This window comes from Delphinus delphis, unplaced genomic scaffold (assembly GCF_949987515.2).
Source record: "Delphinus delphis unplaced genomic scaffold, mDelDel1.2 scaffold_189, whole genome shotgun sequence".
Taxonomy (NCBI): Eukaryota; Metazoa; Chordata; class Mammalia; order Artiodactyla; family Delphinidae; genus Delphinus; species Delphinus delphis.
The window spans coordinates 292,693-312,337 of record NW_027192810.1 but is presented as its reverse complement, the minus strand read 5'-3'; the positions used below and the strand labels follow the sequence as shown (position 1 = coordinate 312,337).

The 19,645-nt window shown below is 40.5% G+C and overlaps 1 protein-coding gene across 1 annotated transcript in view; it reads left to right on the top strand.

Moving 5' to 3' along the window:
• Positions 1–19,645, top strand: part of LOC132419366 (formin-2-like) — a 312,831-nt gene that overhangs the window by 92,056 nt on the left and 201,130 nt on the right. The window contains exon 4 of the mRNA XM_060003288.1: positions 756–811. Within this exon, the coding sequence (XP_059859271.1) occupies positions 756–811 (56 nt within the window). The remainder of the gene's footprint in view (positions 1–755; positions 812–19,645) is intronic.

Sequence of the window (19,645 nt, the reverse complement as noted above, 5' to 3'; positions counted from 1 at the left end):
TTTGTCTCACCACCAGCCACTGTGTCGGGGCCTCGGTTCCTCACCACAGATGCCCAGGATGGGCAAGGGGAGTCGTTCTCAGACTCCCATCCACAGAGCGCTGGGGATTCCTGGAAGCTCTCTTAGGTTTTTATGTAACTCCCGTGCAGGCTTCACTTAGAGGAAAGTATCCCCTAGCTTAGAAAACAAAAGAAAACATGGCCTTGGTTACCCCTTAGGTTTTCCAGCATGAAGAATTTTCAGTCCCGTAGGTTCTCAAATGACAATTACTCATTGCCTCTTGGTGAGCACTCATTACCTCTCACTGAGAGTGGAAGGTCAGTTGTCAATAGTCAGGTAAGGCAACCAAGATCCCACCCTTCCAGACTGGGGAGTTGGCTTCTGTCACTGTACAGACTTAAGTGAATAATACAGTGAATGTCTTGGCAGATACTTCATGGCACAAAGTAGAAACTAGGAGTTGAGACAAATAATCATGACTGATGTGTAAAGAAGGGTGTAGAGATAATCTAATTTAAAAAATACCTAATGACATGGGTGTGTCATTTTGTGTGTTACATGTACTCAAAAGCAGTCATGTCCTCATAACACGGAGGTATAACCTGGGTGTTTGGATGCTTATTATGAAAGGTAGCCTGGGTGTTTTTGTGCTTATTATGGTTGAAGGTATATTACAGTTAGTTTCATTTTGTGATCAGAGAAATGGGAAAATTTGCTCTTTAACATATTGCCTGTCTTCTTCCTTTTCAACCCAGAGTCTCAATCTGCTGTTTTAGAAACTCCGAAAAAATATTCAGATGCTGCTCAGCAGGTAAGATTTAATTAGGATGTCAGCTCCCTTTCCTCTCTTATTTGCCTCTGCTTTATCTTTCCATCTGCCCAGCCAGCTAGGTGGCCATGTTTCTCAGCCTGCAGGGGACTCCAGTCAGGTGGGAGGGGGTTTTCTTTCATTTAGACTTTGTGAAGGAAATCAGCCTGGAAGTGGCACTGGGCACAAACTCCTCAGCATCCATGTTGTTCCATGTCCTGCCGGAGAGCTGGGCCCACAAGTGCTGGCTCCATCAGGAAACAGCGGCTGCTCAGGTGTTGTATAGAGATGGGCCTGGTTGCACTAAGAGTCACGTGGATATGATTTTTTATAAGATGTGCCAGGGCTTTTCTAAAACCAAATAATATTCTTAAGTTGCTTTGGCAGATGAAACATTAGTTAGTGTCTGTTTAATTTCCACAGAAACTTTCTTATTCTGTTACTAAAGAAGCCACATTTTGTGCCTTTTTTTCTTGCACCAAAATGCACTTCCTGTAAAAATAGGAAACACTTATATGAAATAGTAATTGTGGTTAGCAATTGCTTTTTTGGTTATAAAACCATTTTTAAAATGTATTTATACATTCTCCTAACTCTACCTTTGAAAATAACTTAGTGTTAGAAATTACCACCAAGAAGTGTGTTTTCTGGAGTGGGGTCTGAGTAGAAAATGAGACGGCTGCTTCCTGAGTTTCAGGCCCAGGTCAGTTTCTGGTCAGTTTGTAACAACATACTCAGGCTATCTGGGACATAGTGTTCTTCTCTGTAAAATCAAAGAATCTGTTGATTTTTGAGAACTTTTCCAAGTATAAAATGACTTCCTTTTTTAAAAGAAGCAGCCCTGCATCATACATGAAAGTTTATTCCTCCTGGAGGATAAATAAGGATATAAATTGGTTGAGAACTTCGTTTTATAAATTATCTGGTGCTTTTCAGAAATATAGCTATTCTGTTCACTTTCATAAGAGTAAAGATGCTCTTAAGGATAATGTCATAAAACAGGTTTTCCCAGCTTCTTTTTTTTTTTTTTTTTTTTTTTAAGAGCAGAGACTTCCATCAGGCTGGGGCACTTGAAGAGCCCTGGTGGACTGAGCTGGTAGTTCATTAACTGTGATTAGCTAACATGATTAGCCAGTAGTGAATACAATGAAGAAAAATGAAAAGAGGTTAAGAGAAATAAAGTGAGAAATAATTAAGAAAAACAGTGCCCTCAAAATATCTTCTCATTATTTTTGCAATGCTTTTTTTGGCATGACTAAGCTGTGATCTGGGATAATATGTTAGATCTTTCTAGTTCTTATTTCCAGGACGTATATTACTGAATTCTCTGTTATATTGATAATGCCAAAGAAAACCTGGACAAAAAGTATTCTATACTATCAACGGTGACCAAACACCAACAACATTACTTTGTGTATTAAGATTCCAGCTGGAATAATTCAAGGCAGATATTCATGTGTGTAAAATTATAGTGATTTTCTATGTTTCATGAGCTCTGAACCAATAATAAGCAGAAAACCTGATGAACTGGGTGATTTTAAAACACCTGATGTTACAGCTTGGAAACTCACAGGGGAAATAGATTGATTTAAATTTCACACCTTCTCATTTCCTTGTTGCCAGTGAAGTGTCTAGAAGATAGAAAATATAATAAATTAATTTGGTGGTAAGATTGTTGGGAAGCAGTTGAAGCCTAGCCCTCAGTAATGACATCATGTACTCTTGGAATTGGTGACTCTTTATCATAAGTTTACTTAGGGACTGGTTCGTTTTTGAGATGATGTGTGTCTCTTTCATAAGAGCCTAAAGTAACCACCATAAAAGGGATTCAGGAAACTAGAATTAATTACCTATGTACTGTGCACCTGTTCTTTTACTGCATTATCTTATGTGATTCTTATAATAACCCTTTAAAGTAACTATTATAATTCATATTTAACTGATAAGAAAATGATGTTTATAGGAGTTAACTTGCTTCAGACCAAAAATTGATAAAGGGTAAGAGCCATGGTATGAACGTAGGTCTGTTCGACTTTATACCTCCTGTTCTCTCCACTATGACAAAAATTAGACTTTTGCATGTGTAATCAAACTGCAGCTGTTTAATACCATCTCATGCCAAAATCATCAAATGGATGAGGTGAGAAGTTTATTTTAAGTTATTCTATTGTATTTATACCATTTATAAGAGACTGATGTCAAGATATGTTTTAGAGGCATAGATTGAAACTGATTAGGTCACAGACACATGTTTAACTCTGCTAAATTGTGTCGATTTTACTAACTTTAGTGCTTCACTGCTCTTTAAAAAAAAAGTACAGTTCTGTTTTTTACATAGCGCGCCTTGCCTCTTAGTTACTAGAGAGCAGTCTGTCTGTGAGCTTCCCCTGCAGAGGAAGTGGGGGACTTCCTGTGGGTTTGCTGTGTGACTGATGAAAGCTATGCACACAGAGAGTGGGGCCCTCCACAGAGGTGAAGTGCATCCTGTGCTCTCGGTTTTCTTTAGGTGTGCATCCAGGCACTTGTTCTCTCCATCCAAGCACGCTGGAATTTACGGAATTGGTTCTGTCTTTTGCTCTCTCCCTGTAATTAATAATTCTGAGAGCTCCATATCCCTAGACAAAACACATGATTCCTAAAGCCTTTTCTCAGCTGGAAGGAGTGGAAGGTGCGGGGATCCTCTGCATCTGTGGAGGGAGACATGTGGTCACCCCTGAGTGTTGTCACCCATGGTCTTGTGGGATCAGGAAGTTGTAAAACAAAACTGCTTTCTTTAGACCTCACTTACTGATTAATTTCAAGTAATATGCTCTGAAATCTGCTGTATCTAAATAATTATTTCATAAAGCGAAACAGAACTGTCTCAATTCTGTTTTTTATTCTTTGGCATTTGAAATACTATTTAAACTGTAAATCCTTTTGTATTCTACAATATATAAATAGCCAAATATCAATTACATTCTCTAGAAACATTTACTCCTATGTTAAATATTAATATATGTTAGCTAAAGTGGTTACCACCCAGTTTTAAACTAATTTTTAAATTATATAAATAATTTTAAATTAATAATAATAATTTTGAAATTATATATAAAATGTGTGCTTCAAAGTATTTTCCTAAAATTCTCAACATCTTTCCGATGTAAATGGACTAGTTGAAAGGTAAAGAGAATAGAATTTGATCTTTGAAAACACTAGCTTGGGGTAGGAATTGGTACATCAAAGCAATTGAAAGTTGGGTCTTCCTACACTTTACGGTATGGATTAATTGAAAACAACCACGTCTATTACAAAGTGTTGGATAATGAAAATAAATTAACCAAGATCAAAACTTTCTTACCACATATGTTGTATGCAACTAAATTCTCAAAAGTCAGAAAAATGTGTATGATTTGAGGTGAGTGGCAAAATCCTATTTCAGTCCAGTTTTAACCTCCTTTGAAATTGGCTTAATTCTCTTCCCCCAGGATCCTGCTGTGATCAGTCCTCCCCAGTCCTCTCAGTGCCTAATTGGGTTACAAACTTAATTGAGGAATTGAGTATTCTTTTCTATTGGTTCTCCTTGTAGAGTATCTTTTCTAATGCTCTTTATACAATGACCACTCACTACAATTTATTGTTTGTTTCAGAAACATGTTTATTTAGGAGCGAATCATGGAATGTGTATGAACGAGGGGGGGTGGCCTGGTTGATGGCACTTGAGGGTTACTCACCTGTGTCTTGACAGAGGCAAGTTCAGAGAGTGAAACAGAATTGGTCAGATCAAAAGAAAGGTGTGGGGAACGTAGTTCTGAAGGAATAGTGATGGAGACACAGAAACAAGGCACTTGAATTGCATGAGAATGTATTAGACATATCAAAGGTTAGGGGAAAATCGTATGTTCCTACTGAACTCTAAGGCAAAAAGTGACATTCATTCACAAGTTAATTATAAATCCAGCACACACAATTTCCAAGATGAGTGAGCAACTAAAATATAGACCAGAGAGAGGCAGCTTCAAGATGGTGGAGGAGTGAGACATGGAGATTGCCTTCCTCTCCACAAATACATCAGAAATACATCTACACATGGAACAACTCCTACAGAACACCTGCTGAACACTGGCAGAAGACTGCAGACCTCCCAAAAGGCAAGAAACTCCCCACTTACCTGGGTAGGGCAAAAGAAAAAAGAAAAAACAGAGACAAAAGAATAGGGACGGGGCCTGCACCAGTGGGAGGGAGCTGTTAAGTAGGAAAAGTTTCCACACACTAGAAAGCCCCTTCACTGGTGGAGATGGGGGGTGGTGGTGGGGGGAAGCTTTGGAGCCACAGAGGAGAGCACAGCAACAGGGGTGCAGAGGGCAAAGCGGAGAGATTCCCACACAGAGGATCGGTGCCGACCAGCACTCACCAGCCCGAGAGGCTTGTCTGCTCACCTGCTGGGCCAGGTGGCGGCTGGGAGCTGAGGCTCCAGCTTCGGAGGTAAGACCCCAGGGAGAGGACTGGGGTTGGCTGCATGAACACAGCTTGAAAAGGGGGCTAGTGTGCCACAGCTAGCTGGGAGGGTATCTGGGAAAAAGTTGGGACCTTCCTAAGAGGGAAGAGACCATTGTTTTGGGGTGCACGAGGAGAGGGGATTCAGAGCACCACCTAAATGAGCTCCAGAGATGGGTGTGGGAGATGAGCATGAGACACTAAGGTTGCTGCTTCAGCCATCAAGGATCCAGTGTGCAAGCACAGGTCATTATCCACACCTCCCTTCCTGGGAGCCTGTACAGTCCACCACTGCCAGGGTCCCATGATCAAGGGCCAACCTCCCTGGGAGAACACACGGCACGCCTCAGGCTGGTGCAATTATAGGGATCCCGCTGACCTCTGCTGCTCCAGGCTTGCCCCGCATTCTGTACCTCTTCCTCTCCCCTGTCTGAGTGAGTCAGAGCTACCTAATCAGCTGCAAGTTTAACCTCGTCCTGTCTGAGTGAAGAACAGATGCCTTCAGGCGGCCTACAAGCAGAGATGGGGCCAAATCCAAAGCCAAACCCCAGGAGATGTGTGAACAAAGAAGAGAAAGGGAAATCTCTCCCAGCAGCCTCAGGAGCAGTGCATTAAATATCCACAATCAACTCGATGTACCCTGCATCTGTGGAATACCTGAATAGACAACGAATTATCCCAAAATTGAGGCGGTGGATTTTGGGAGCAATGATATATATATTTTGTTCCTTTTTCTCTTTTTGTGAGTGTGTATGTGTATGCTTATTTGTGTGGTTTTGTATGTATAGCTTTGCTTTTACCATATGTCCTAGGGTTCTGTCTTTTTTTTTTTTTTTAAGTATAGTTTTTAGCAATTGTTATCATTGGTGGATTTGTTTTTTGGTTTAGTTTTTCTATTCTTTCTTTTTTATTACTTTTTAATTTTTTATACTTTTTATTTTAATAACTTTATTTTATTTATTTATTTATTTTTCTTTTACTTTCTTATTGTCTCCGTTTTCTTCTGTGCTGTGTGGCTGACAGGGTCTTGGTGCTCCAGCCGAGTATCAGGTCTGTGCCTCTGAGGTGGGAGAGCTGAATTCAGGACGTTGGTCCACCAGAGACCTCCTGGTTCCATGTAATATCGAAAGATGAAAAATCTCCCAGAGATCTCCATCTCAATGCTAAGACCCAGCTCCACTCAAGGACCAGCAAGCTACAGTGCTGGACACACTATGGCAAACAACTAGCAAAACAGGAACACAACCCTACCAACTAGCGGAGAGACTGCCTGAGATCATAGTAAGTTCACAGACACTCCGAAACACACCACCAGACGTGGTCCTGCCCACGAGAAAGAACAGTTCCAGCCTTATCCTCCAGAACACAGGCACTAGTTCCCTCCATCAGGAAGCCTACAAAACCCACTGAAACAACCTTAGCCACTGGGGCAGACACCAAAAACAATGGGAACTACGAACCTGCAGCATGCAAAAAAGGAGACCCCAAACACAGTAAGTTAAGCAAAATTAGAAGACAAAGAAACAAACAGCAGATGAAGGAGCAAGGTAAAAACCCACCAGACCTAACAAATGAAGAGGAAATAGGCAGTATACCTGAAAAAGAATTCAAAGTAATGATAGTAAAGATGATCCAAAATGTTAGAAATAGAATGGAGAAAATACAAGAAATGTATAAGAAAGACCTAGAAGAACTAAAGAGCAAATAAACACTGATGGACAACACAATAAATAAATTAAATATTCTCTAGAAGGAATCAATACCAGAGTAACTGGGGCAGAAGAACGGATAAGTGACCTGGAAGATAAAATAGTGGAAATAACTACTGGAGAACAGAATAAAGAAAAAAGACTGAAAAGAATTGAGGACAGTCTCAGAGACCTCTGGGACAATATTAAATGCACCAACATTTGAAGTATAGGGGTCCCAGGAGAAGAAGAGAAAAAGAAAGGGATTCAGAATATATTTGAAGGGATTATAGTTGAAATCTTCACTAATATGGGAAAAGAAATTGTCAAGTCCATTAAGTGCAGAGAGTCCCACAGGATAAATCCAAGGAGACACACACAAAGACACATTAATCAAAGTATCAAAAATTAAATACAAAGAAAAAATATTAAAAGCAGCAAGGGAAAACCAACAAATAACCTACAAGGGAATCCCATAAGGTTAACAGCTGATCTTTCAGCAGCAACTCTGCAAGCCAGAAGGGAGTGGCAGGACATATTTAAAGTGATGAAGGAAAAACCTACAACCAAGATTACTCTGCCAAGCAAGGATCTCATTCAAATTCAACAGAGAAAATAAAACCTTTACAGAGAAGCAAAAGCTAAGAGATTTCAACACCACCAAAGCAGCTTTGCAGCAAATGCTAAAGGAACTTCTTTAGCAGGAAACACAAGAGAAGAAAAAGACCTACAATAGCAAACCCAAAACGATTAAGAAAATGGTAATAGGAACACATATCGATAACTGCCTTAAATGTAAATGGATTGAATGCTCCAACCAAAAGACGTAGACTGGCTAAATGGATAGAAAAACAAGACCCGTACATTTGCTGTCTACAAGAGACACACTTCAGACCTAGGGACACATACAGACTGAAAGTGAGGAGATGGAAAAAGATATTCCATGCAAATGGAAATCCAAAGAAAGCAGGAGTAGCAATTCTCATATCATATAAAATAGACTTAAAATAAAGCCTATTACAGCAAACAAAGAAGGACACTACATAATGATCAAGGGATCAATCCAAGAAGAAGATATAACAATTGTGAATATTTATGCACCCAACGTAGGAGCACCTCAATACATAAGGCAAATGCTAACAGCCATAAAAGGGGAAATCGACAGTAACACAATCAGAGTAGGGGACTATAACACCCCACTTTCACCAATGGACAGATCATCCAAAATGAAAGTAAATAAGGAAACACAAGCTTTAAATGATACATTAAACAAGATGGACTTAATTAATATTTATAGGACATTCCATCCAAAACCAACAGAATACACATTCTTCTCAAGTGCTCATGGAACATTCTCCAAGATAGATCATATCTTGGGTCACAAATCAAGCCTTGGTAAATTTAAGAAAATTGAAAGCATATCAAGTATGTTTTCTGACCACAATGCTATGAGGCTAGATATCAGTTACAGGAAATATCTGTAAAAAATACACACACATGGAGGCTAAAATCTACACTACTTAATAACGAAGAGATCACTGAAAAAATCAAAGAAGAAGTCAAAAAATACCTAGAAACAGATGACAATGAAAACACGACGACCCAAAACCTATGGGATGCAGCAAATGCAGTTCTAAGAGGGAAATTATGGCAATACAATCTTCCCACAAGAAACAAGAAACATCTCAAATAAAGAACCTAAACTTATACCCAAAGCAATTAGAGAACGAAGAACAAAAAACCCCAAAGTTAGCAGAAGGAAAGAAATCATAAGGATCAGATCTGAAATAAATGAAAAAGAAATGAAGCAAAACAATAGCAAAGATCAATAAAACTAAAAGGTGGTTTTTGAGAAGATAAACAAAATTGATAAACCATTAGCCAGACTCATCAAGGAAAAAAGGGAGAAGACTCAAATCAATAGAATTAGAAATGAAAAAGGAGAAGTAACAACTGACACTGCAGAAATAAAAAAGATCATGAGAGATTACTACAAGCAACTATATGTCAATAAAATGGACAACCTGGAAGAAATGGACAAATTCTTAGAAAAGCACAACCTTCTAAGACCAAACCAGCAAGAAATAGAAAATATAAACAGACCAATCACAAGCACTGAAATTGAAACAGTGATTAAAAATCTTCCAACAAACAAAAGTCCAGGAGCAGATGGCTTCACAGGTGAATTGTATCAAACATTTAGAGCAGAGCTAACACCTATCCTTCTCAAATTCTTCCAAAATATAGCCGAGGGAGGAACACTCCCAAACTCATTCTACAAGGCCACCATCACCCTGATACCAAAACCAGATAAAGTGTCACAAAGAAAGAAAACTACAGGCCAATATCACTGATGAACATAGATGCAAATATCCTCAACAAAATACTAGCAAACAGAAAAGGATCATACAGCATGATCAAGTGTGGTTTATCCCAAGAATGCAAGGATTGTTCAATATAAACAAATCACTCAGTGTGATACACCATATTAACAAACTGAAGGAGAAAATCCTTATGATCATCTCAATAGATCCAGAAAAAGCTTTTGACAAAATTCAACACCCATTTATGATAAAAATCCTGCAGAAAGTAGGCATAGAGGTAACTTACCGCAACATAATAAAGGCCATATATGACAGACCCACAGCCACCATCATTCTCAGTAGTGAAGAACTGAAACCATTTCCTCTAACATCACGAACAAGACAAGGTTGTCCACTCTCACCACTGTTATTCAATATAGTTTTGGAAGTTTTACCCACAGCAGTCACAGAAGAAAAAGAAATAAAAGGAATCCAAAATGGAAGAGAAGAAGTAAAGCTGACACTGTTTGCAGAAAACATGACACTATACATAGAGAATGCTAAAGACGCTACCAGAGAACTACTAGAGCTAAGCAATGAATTTGGTAAAGTAGCAGGTTACAAAATTAATGCACACAAATCTCTTGCATTCCTATACACTAATGATGAAAAATCTGAAAGAAATTAAGGAAACACTCCCATTACAACAAAAAGAATAAAATACCTAGGAATAAACCTACCCAAGGAGACAAAAGACCTGTATGTTGAAAAGTATAAGACACTGATGAAAGAAATTAAAGATGATACAAACAGATGGAGAGATATACCATGCTCTTGGATTGGAAGAATCAACATTGTGAAAATGACTCTACTACCCAAAGCAATCTACAGATTCAATGCAATCCCTATCAAACTACCACTGGCATTTTTCACAGAACTAGAACAAAAAATTTCACAATTTGTATGGAAACACAAAAGACCCCGAATAGCCAAAGCAACCTTGAGAAAGAAAAACGGAACTGGAGGAATCAGACTCCCGGACTTCAGAATATACTACAAAGCTATAGGAATCAAGACAGTATGGTACTGGCACAAAAACAGAAATATAGATCAATGGAACAGGATAGAAAGCCCAGAGATTAACCCACTCTCATATGGTCACCTTATTTTTGATAAAAGAGGCAAGAATGTACAATGGAGAAAAGACAGCCTCTTCAATAAGTGGTGCTGGGAAAACTGGACAGCTACATGGAAAAGAATGAAATTACATCAGTCCCTAACACTGTACACAAAAATAAACTCAAAATGGATTAAAGACCTAAATGTAAGGCCAGACACTATAAAACTCTTAGGAGAAAATGTAGGCAGAACACTCTATGACATAAATAACAGTAAGATCCTTTTTGACCCACCTCCTAGAGAAATGGAAATAAACCCAAAAATTAAACAACTGAGATCTAATGACATTTAGAAGCTTTTGCATAGCAAAGGAAGCTGTAAGATGAAAAGACAACCCTCAGAATGGGAGAAAATATTTGCAAATTAAGCAACTGACAAAGGGTTAATCTCCAAAATTTACAAGCAGCTCATGCAGCTCAATATGAAAAAAACAACTCAATCCAAAAATGGGAAGAAGACCTAAATAGACATTTCTCCAAAGAAGATATACAGGTTGCCAACAAACACATGAAGGAAAGCTCAACAGCACTAATCATTACAGAAATGCAAATCAAAACTACAGTGAGGTATCACCTCACAGCAGTCAGAATGGCCATCATGAAAGAATCTACAAAGGGTATGGAGAAAAGGGAACCCTCTTGCACTGTTGGTGGTAATGTAAATTGATACAGCTGCTATGGAGAACAGTATGGAGGTTCCTTAAAAAATTAAAAATAGAACTACCATATGACCCAACAATTCCACTACTGGGCATATACCCTGCGAAAACCATATTTCAAAATGAGTAATGTACCACAATGTTCATTGCAGCTCTTTTTACAATAGCCAGGACATGGAAGCAACCTAAGTGTCCATTGAGAGATGAATGGATAAAGAAGGTGTGGCACCTATATACAATGGAATATTACTCAGCCATGAAAAGAAACGACTTTGAGTTATTTGTTGTGAGGTGCTTGGACTTAGAGACTGTCACACAGAGTGAAGTAAGTCAGAAAGAGAAAAATAAATAGTGTACGTGAACATATATATATATGGAATCTAAAAAAAAATGGTTTTGAAGAACCTAGGGGCAGAACAGGCATAAAGACGCAGATGTAGAGAATGTACTTGACAGAGGGAACTGGAAGGGTAAGCTGGGACGAAATGAGAGAGTGGCATGGACTTATATATACTACCAAATGTAAAATAGGTAGTGGGAAGCAGCTTCATCACACAGGCAGACAAGCTCCATGCTTTGTAACCACCTAGAGGGGTGCCATAGGGATGGTGGGAGGGAGACGCAAGAGGAAGGAGATATGGGGATATGTGTATATGTATAGCTGATTCGCTTTGTTATAAAGCAGAAACTTACACACCATTGTGGAGCAATTATACTCCAATAAAGATGTTAAAAAAGAAAAAAAGAAGGAAGGGACTAAATCTCTATGTCTTCTTTTTTATACCCAGTGCCTAGGTTAATATGTGTAGAAGGAATAAATAATAATGCCTGTTAACTTAAAAATATATATATACCAGAGTAAGAAAAAGACGGATTAAAGGGAATGAGGAAAGACGTGGTTGCAGTCCAAAATTATGGGTTAGTATTCCTTGAAGTTTGCCTCAGACTCTGAACCTTCTTATGTGCCATGAAAAACACTTTGGCGCAGGGACGGGGTCCTAGTCTGGAAGAGGTGAGACACAGTGAAGTGCCTGTGGAGGCACCGAGTTGGAAAATTGTGACATTTTAGCAAGGTGTTCACCATGATGCATTATGGGGAAGACAGGGATTTTCTGGAAAATACATTTTCATTTTATGGAAACTCCACCTAGCTGAGAGGACAAAAAATAGACATTTTAATTTTAGAAATAAAGAAAAAAGATAAATTGGTTTGTCAGTTTTAAGAGTGAAAACCAGCAGGCATCTGGAAAGCAGTTACAGTTTGTGGTGAGAATGTCAGAAAAGCATTAGAGATCACACATTGTTTTTGCTTTTCTCTGGGGCAGTAGGACTTGCAGGTGAAATCAAGTTGTGTCTTTGTTCTACTGAGCTTTAGCGGGTGTAAAATCCCTTTGTGCTGGGCAACATGGTTGATGACCTGTGGAGAAGGGCAAACAGTTCAAGCAGCTGCTCTAAAGCAGCGGTACCCAACCTTTTTTGACACCAGAGACTGGTTTCGTGGAATACAGTTTTTCCACGGACGGGGTGGTGGTGTTTAGGCAGTAATGTGAGTGATGGGGAGCAATGGGGAGCGGCAGATGAAGCTTTGCTCGTTCTCCAACCGCTCACCTCCTGCCGTATGACCCGGTTCCTAACAGACCGCAGACTGGTACCGGTCCACATCCTGGGGGTTGGGGACACTTGCTCTAAAGGGATAGCTGAGCTGGTAAAAGTTCATAGCTTATAAAGGATGCTTCTTTGACGTGTGCTGACATGCCGTGTGCAAGGTAGTTGTGGTAGGTATTGAAGGAAATACAAAGAATTGTACGGTCTTGGGCCCTTCCATATATGTAAAATGATCTGCAAGCTGTAATGTGATTTGGCCAAGGTATTTAGTGTATGTTGTATTACAGAATTTAAAAAATGGGAACATTTTTGAGAACTTATAATTAAAGACAGCTTCTTAGGAAGGGAGAAATTTAGAGCATGTCCTCAAAGTGATCATTTTTGGACAGAGGAAGGGAGGAGAGAGAGCATTTCAGATGGAGGAGAGATTGAAGATCCAGATGTAGAAATGAGCATGCATCGCAATGGGAGGATATGGCAGGCGTGGGAGTCCTGGTGACGTGAGGGGTCGCACCCTCCATCCTTCCAGGCTCGCCGCAGCCCTGTTGGGTCCCTGCAGTGGTCTCCCAGCTGCTCTAGTCACCCCAGTCTCAGTCCCTTCTGATCTGCCCTCCACAGCCCTCCAGAGCTGTCCTTCTAGGAGCCAAATGTACTCATGTCTGCTGTCTGCTCATGGCTTTTGAGAGAAGATTCAGACCCCTAGGTGACATGTAAGGCTTTCCCTTGCCATCCTCTGCTTTTAACCTCATCACCCACTATTTCCTACATGTCTGGTTTCTTACAGCCTTAAAATGACACCCTTGTTTTCTAGGCATTAGCATCCTTCATAACTGTTTTTGATATCTTTTCCTTCTCACTCCTACTGTCACCTTTTAATTCACTGAATTCCTATATCTTAGTCTAAACTCACGTCAAACTTCACTCCCTCTTAGACACGTCCCCAGAGAGGCCTCCATCTAGAGACCCCTTTTGATACCTCTGCTCTGGGACCTTGCTTTTCCATAATTATTGTGTTACACATGTCTTATAGACAGCTGACCTCCTTAAAGCTAAGACTCCCCCTATTCTACTTGTCCCTCCAATATCTGACATAGCACCTGCCATTTTTGGGCAGATCAGAAAATGTTTGATGAATGAAGAAATATATCAGGGACCACACTTACTAGAGCAGAGGTGCTGGTTGGGGAGTCATAGAAATCCTGCTTCTGTTCACCCCATGGTGACTGAGGATTGGCTTTGGACCAGTTCTCCTGGGCACAACTCCCAGCTACCCCACTGTTACCCGAGGAACCTTAGCAACGTATTATGTTCTCCATACCTTAATTTCCTCTTCTACAAAATGGGGATAATGATAACTCTGGTCTCATAGGGTTTTGTGAGATTTAAATGCACTGATTTTTATAAAGTGCTTAGAAGAGCTCCTGGCACATAGTAGGGTACTTCAAATGTTAGCTGTTGCTTCGTCATTATTGTCGCTGTGTTTGGGCAATACTCTGGCTTCCAAAGTCGCTGTCATGGTGTAGTGTTGATCCTCATTATTTATAGATTCTGTATTTGCAAACATGACAACCAGCTAGAATTTATTTGCAGCGCCCAGATCACTGCTTGCAGGGCTTTCCCTTCATTTGCAGGCACGTGCATACACCCCTGAGCCACACCACCAGACTTGCTATGAGCTCTGTTCTTTAGAAGTTTAATGACCTTAGAGGCTAGTTGTGTGTTGGTGCAGAGGGTGGTTAGAAGGTGAGACATTTATCCATGGATCATCACTGAAGGGAAACTGCAATGAGACTGTTTTTCTTCCTTGCACTAATTGGGAGAGTTGAGGAATATTTTGCTTTAGAGTTAGTGCAGGACCTTGCTGCATCTCAGGTAACGAGAGAGAGCATTCAGAAGATGTGAGGGAACCAAAAAGGTTGTTTATTTCCATTTTTTCTGACCCCTTTCCCAGACATGTTTTTTATTACTTCCACTCTTGTTATTCGCTAATGATGGTGACTGTACCTTCCCATCAATGAGATGATCAATCAGTGCTATAGACATCAGAAGTTAACACTGCCAATGATGATTTCTAACTGAACTTCCCCCACCCCCGCACCCTATATTTCTCATCTATGCAATGAAGGGATTGGAAGACACTTGTCATTTCCATTCCAGTTCAGAAATATTCCATTTTCAGTAATTCTTATCTTTTTCATTGTAAGGATTGCAGAGATGCTATTTTAGCTCTCTGTGTGACACTCTTCTTTTCCATAATATGTTCTGCTTTAAGGAGCCCACGGTGAGTTATTTACCAGTCACCATATGTTCTGATACTTCTTTCTTGAAATTCTGTTTCAAACTTGAAATCGATGGCACTTTACTTCTGTGCATAATATTATCAATTTAAAATCTGGGTTTCTTATAAGATTATGTACAGCATGTGTTGTTTTATTATAAATCTGGAATCTCCTTGGCTTTCTCCAAAGCCATAGAATGTTTTAGAATTTAGAGCATGAGACAGAGAATTTGTAGGCTTCTGTGAAGAGTAGAATTCAAATTTTACAGATGTCTAGAGGTATGCTAACTTGCCAGTAACATGGCCTTAGAATTTAGCAGAACTTGAAAATTTGAATATTGTAGAAAATGAATTGCATATCTCATATTAACATTTATAGAATAAACTCTCACGGTGTTAACTTAGCAATAAGTGGTTTTATATTCTAGCCTCTGAAAGTATCTTGCTTACACAGTAAACATAATAAAGTTTCAAAGATGAGCAAATTAACTTTACAGGAAAAGCTTTCCTTGGACATATCTTGGCTTTCCTTTTCACAGTTTTAGACTTAATACAGTAATGTTTCTTTTTCTGGGAATCAGATAATCTTGTATTTTGAAAAATACTTTGGTGAACATACTATTTTTAATGACAACTTGTCTTTTGTGATATGTAAGTATTCAAACAATTTATAAGAACTAACCAACACCACCCACATATAAGATTATACAGAAATGGAAGAATTTTGGCTGACTTATTGTATATAATTGTTCGGCCAAAGTGGGTGGCAGACTCTACCACTTGTAACGATTTAGAGGTTTGAAGCAATATTTTAAAATATAAATAATCTGAAAATTGGTGGTATATAAAATATATTACTGTGTTGACTAAAATAGATTTGTTATCTTTCCTCCATTTATAAGGATTCACTCAGAGATTCTGTACAGAATTGCAAAGATCACTTTTTTCCTTTTCTCTTTTAATTTCTTTCTTTTTTTTTTTTTTTTCAATTTGGCTGTGCCATGCAGCATGTGGGATCACAGTTCCCTGACCAGGGATCGAACCCTTGCCCCCTTCAGTGGAAGAGCGGAGTCCTGACCACTGGAATTCTCCCTTTCTCTCCCTTTAAAACTTTAATTTTTAGTGAGAATCTGATTTAGGATCAGTCTCTCTTCCTTTTTTCTCTTCTTCCCCCTCTTCTTCTTCCTGGCTTTTAAGTTTTATACATTCTTTTATTATACCTAAACCTATGATGAAAAATAGCTGGCTGAGGTAATAGCATTTAAGAATTAAGTTTGGCAGACTCACAGACATAGAGAACAGACCTGGGGTTGCCAAGGCAGGGGTTGGGGAGAGATGGAGTGCGAGGTTGGGGTCAGCAGATGCAAACTATTACATAGAGAATGGATAAACAACAAGGACTAACTGTACAGCACAGGGAACTATATTCAATATCCTGTGATAAACTATAATGGAAAAGAACATAAAAAAGAATGTATATATATGTATAACTGAGTCACTTTGCTCTACAGCAGAATTAATACAACATTGTAAATCAACTATGGTTTAACTTAAAAAAATAAAAGAAGTTTGGGAGAGAATGTGTAAGATAGTAGAGTAGAAAGGCCCTAAGCTCACCTCCTCTCCCTGCAGTTCACCCTGCAGACATAGATGCTGGTGGCATCTGTTTGGGGAGCTTGTTCTACCACATGGACATGGACACTGGTGCTGTCAAGGGCCATTTTGGCTCCAGTGCTGGGACACCTCAGGCTAAGTAACTAACTGGGCATGGACACAGCCCCATCCAACAGCAGACAGGCTGCCTTAAGAACCCTTGAGCCCACAGGTGCCTCTGGACCCAGTTCCACCCACCAGCGTGCAGACACCAGCTGTAAGCAAACCACAGCACTGCAGTCTGGACCAGCCATCCCACTAGAGAGCAGGCCTTTCCCAGTAGCAGGCCAACACAAGTGTCAAGAAAACTCGGGACCTGCAGAAATCTTTGTTAGGAACTGGTGCCATCCACCAGTGATCTGACACACCTGCTCTAGGACCCCTGGGGCCCAGCAACCAGACCTCAGGACCTGGTTCTGCCCACCAGTAGGCTGGTACTTGTCCTAGGACCTGACTTCACTCACCAGTGGGTGGGCAACAGCCCTGGTATCACCTGGACCCTGAATCCGCCCACCAGAGAGCCAGCACTAGCCCCAGGCTTCCCTGGGGTTCTGAAGTCAGCTGCCTCATGACCCACTTCTGCCAACCAGTGGCCAGCAGCCTCTGCACAAGCCACACCAGGTAACTAAATAGACTGGGAGCCACCAGGCCTACTGGATCACCCACATAATCAGCCTGCCACAACAGAAAGACCCAGACAGACGTCATGGGGGGGACCCCTAGAGCATATGGCTCTGGTGATGAGAGGGGAGCGTGCTGCTGGAATTCTGTCTCGCAAAAAAGCCCCTTCTTTAAGGTTGGGAAACATACCTACCAGACCCATAAAAGTAAAAACAGCAAGTAGGAAAAATGAGGTGACAGGCGAAAATGTTCCAGATGAAGGGAAAAGATAAAACCTCAGAAGAAGAACCGAGTGAAGTGGAGATAGGAAATCTACCCAGGAAAGAGTTCTAGGTAATGACCGTAAAGATGATCAAAGAACTTGGGAGAAGAATGGATGCACAGAGTGAGAAGTTAGAAGTTTTCAACAAAGAGTCAGAAAATATAAAGAACAACTAAACAGATGCAGAATACAATAAGTGAAATGTAAAATATACTAGAAGGAATCAATAGTAAAGTAAATGATACAGAGGAATGGATCAGCAAGCTGGAAGACAGAGCAGTGGAAATTGCTGATGCTGAACAGAAAAAAGAAAAAGAATGCAAAGAAATGAGGACAGTTTAAGACACCTCTGGGACAATATGAAGCATACTAATATTTGCACTGTAAGGGTCCCAGAAGGAGAAGAGAGAAGAGAAAGGGGCTGAGAACATAATTGAAGACATAATAGCTGAAAACTTCCCTAACCTAGGAAAAGGAGAGTTGCCAAGTGTAGGAAGTGCAGAGTTCTATAGAGGACTAAGCCAAAGAGGAACACACCAAGGCATATTGTAATTAAATTGGCAAAAACAAAAGGCAAAGAGAGAATATTAAACTCAGCAAAGGGGTAAATGAATCCTGAGAGAGTGGCCAAGATGGTGGAGTAAAAGAACCCTAAGCTCACCTCCTGTTGTAAGGACACCAAAATCACAAAAATCTGCAGAACAACCATCATTGAAAAAGTCTGAAACCTACCAGAAAAGATCTCTACAACTAAAGACATAAAGAAGGAAGCACAACAAATCTGGTAGGAAGGGTGGAGTTGTGATATAATCAAATCTGACACTCTCTGGGTGGGCGACCCACAAACTGGGGAATAATTATATTACAGAGGGTTTCCCACAGGAGTGAGAGTTCTGAGCCCCATGTCAGGCCCGCAAGTGTGGGGGTCTGACACTGGGAAGAGGAGCCCCCAGAGCATTTGGCTTTGAAGCCCAGTGTGGCTTGGTTGCAGGAATTCCATGGGATTGGGGAAAACAGAGATTTCACTCTTATAGGGTGCACACAAAATCTCACACACACCAGGAACAAGGGCAAAAGCTACAGTTTCATAGAAGCCTGGGACAGACCTACCTGCTGGTCTTGGAGGGTCTCCTGGGAAAGCAGGGGTGTCTCTGGCTCACTTTGGGGAGAAGGACACTGGTGGTGGACATGTCAGGGAGCATTCACCTGTGTGAGCTCTCCTGGAGGCTGACATATTGTCATTAAAGCCTGGTCCCACCCAACAGCCTGTAGGCACCAGTGCTTGGACACCTCTGGCCAAAGAAGAAACGGGGAAGGACACATCCCCACCTATAGGCAGGCAGGCTAGAGACACAGCCACCTCTAGACACACCCTAGGCATGACCCTGCCCACCAGAGGGCCAAGACCCAGCTCCACCCACCGGTGGGCAGGCACCAGCCCCTCACACCACGAAGCCTGCACAAGCCTCTAGGCCAGCCTCACCCAACAGGGGGCAGACACCAGAAGCAAGAAAACTATGGTCCTGCAGCCTGCAGATAGAATCCACAACTGCAGGCCAGACACTACCCTGGGACCAGCTGGCCCTTGGCCCTTGGGTGACGAGAGGAGAGTGGACTCCTGGGATGCATAGGGTGTTTCCTACAGAGGGCCACTTCTCCAAGGTCAAGAAATGTAACTGACCTACCACATATGTAAAAATACAAATAGCAATTTAGACACAATGAGGTGACAGAGGAATGCATTTCAGAAGAAGGAACAAGATAAAACCCCAGAAGAAGAAATAAGTGACATGAAGATAGGCAATCTTTCTGAGAAAGAGTTCAGGGTAATGATTGTAAAAATGATCAAAGAACTCGGGAGGAGAATGGATGTACAGAGTGAAAATTAAAAGTTTTTTAAACAAAGAATTAGAAAATATAAAAGCAGCGAGGGAAAAGGAACAAGTAACATACAAGGGGATTGCCATAAGGCTATCAGTTGAATTTTCAGAAGAAACTGTGAAGGCCAGGAGTCAGGGGCATGATGTATTTAAAGTGATGAAGGGGAAGAGCCTACAACCAAGAATATTCTACCCATCAAGGTTCTCTTTCAGGTGTTTGATTGAGAGATTAAA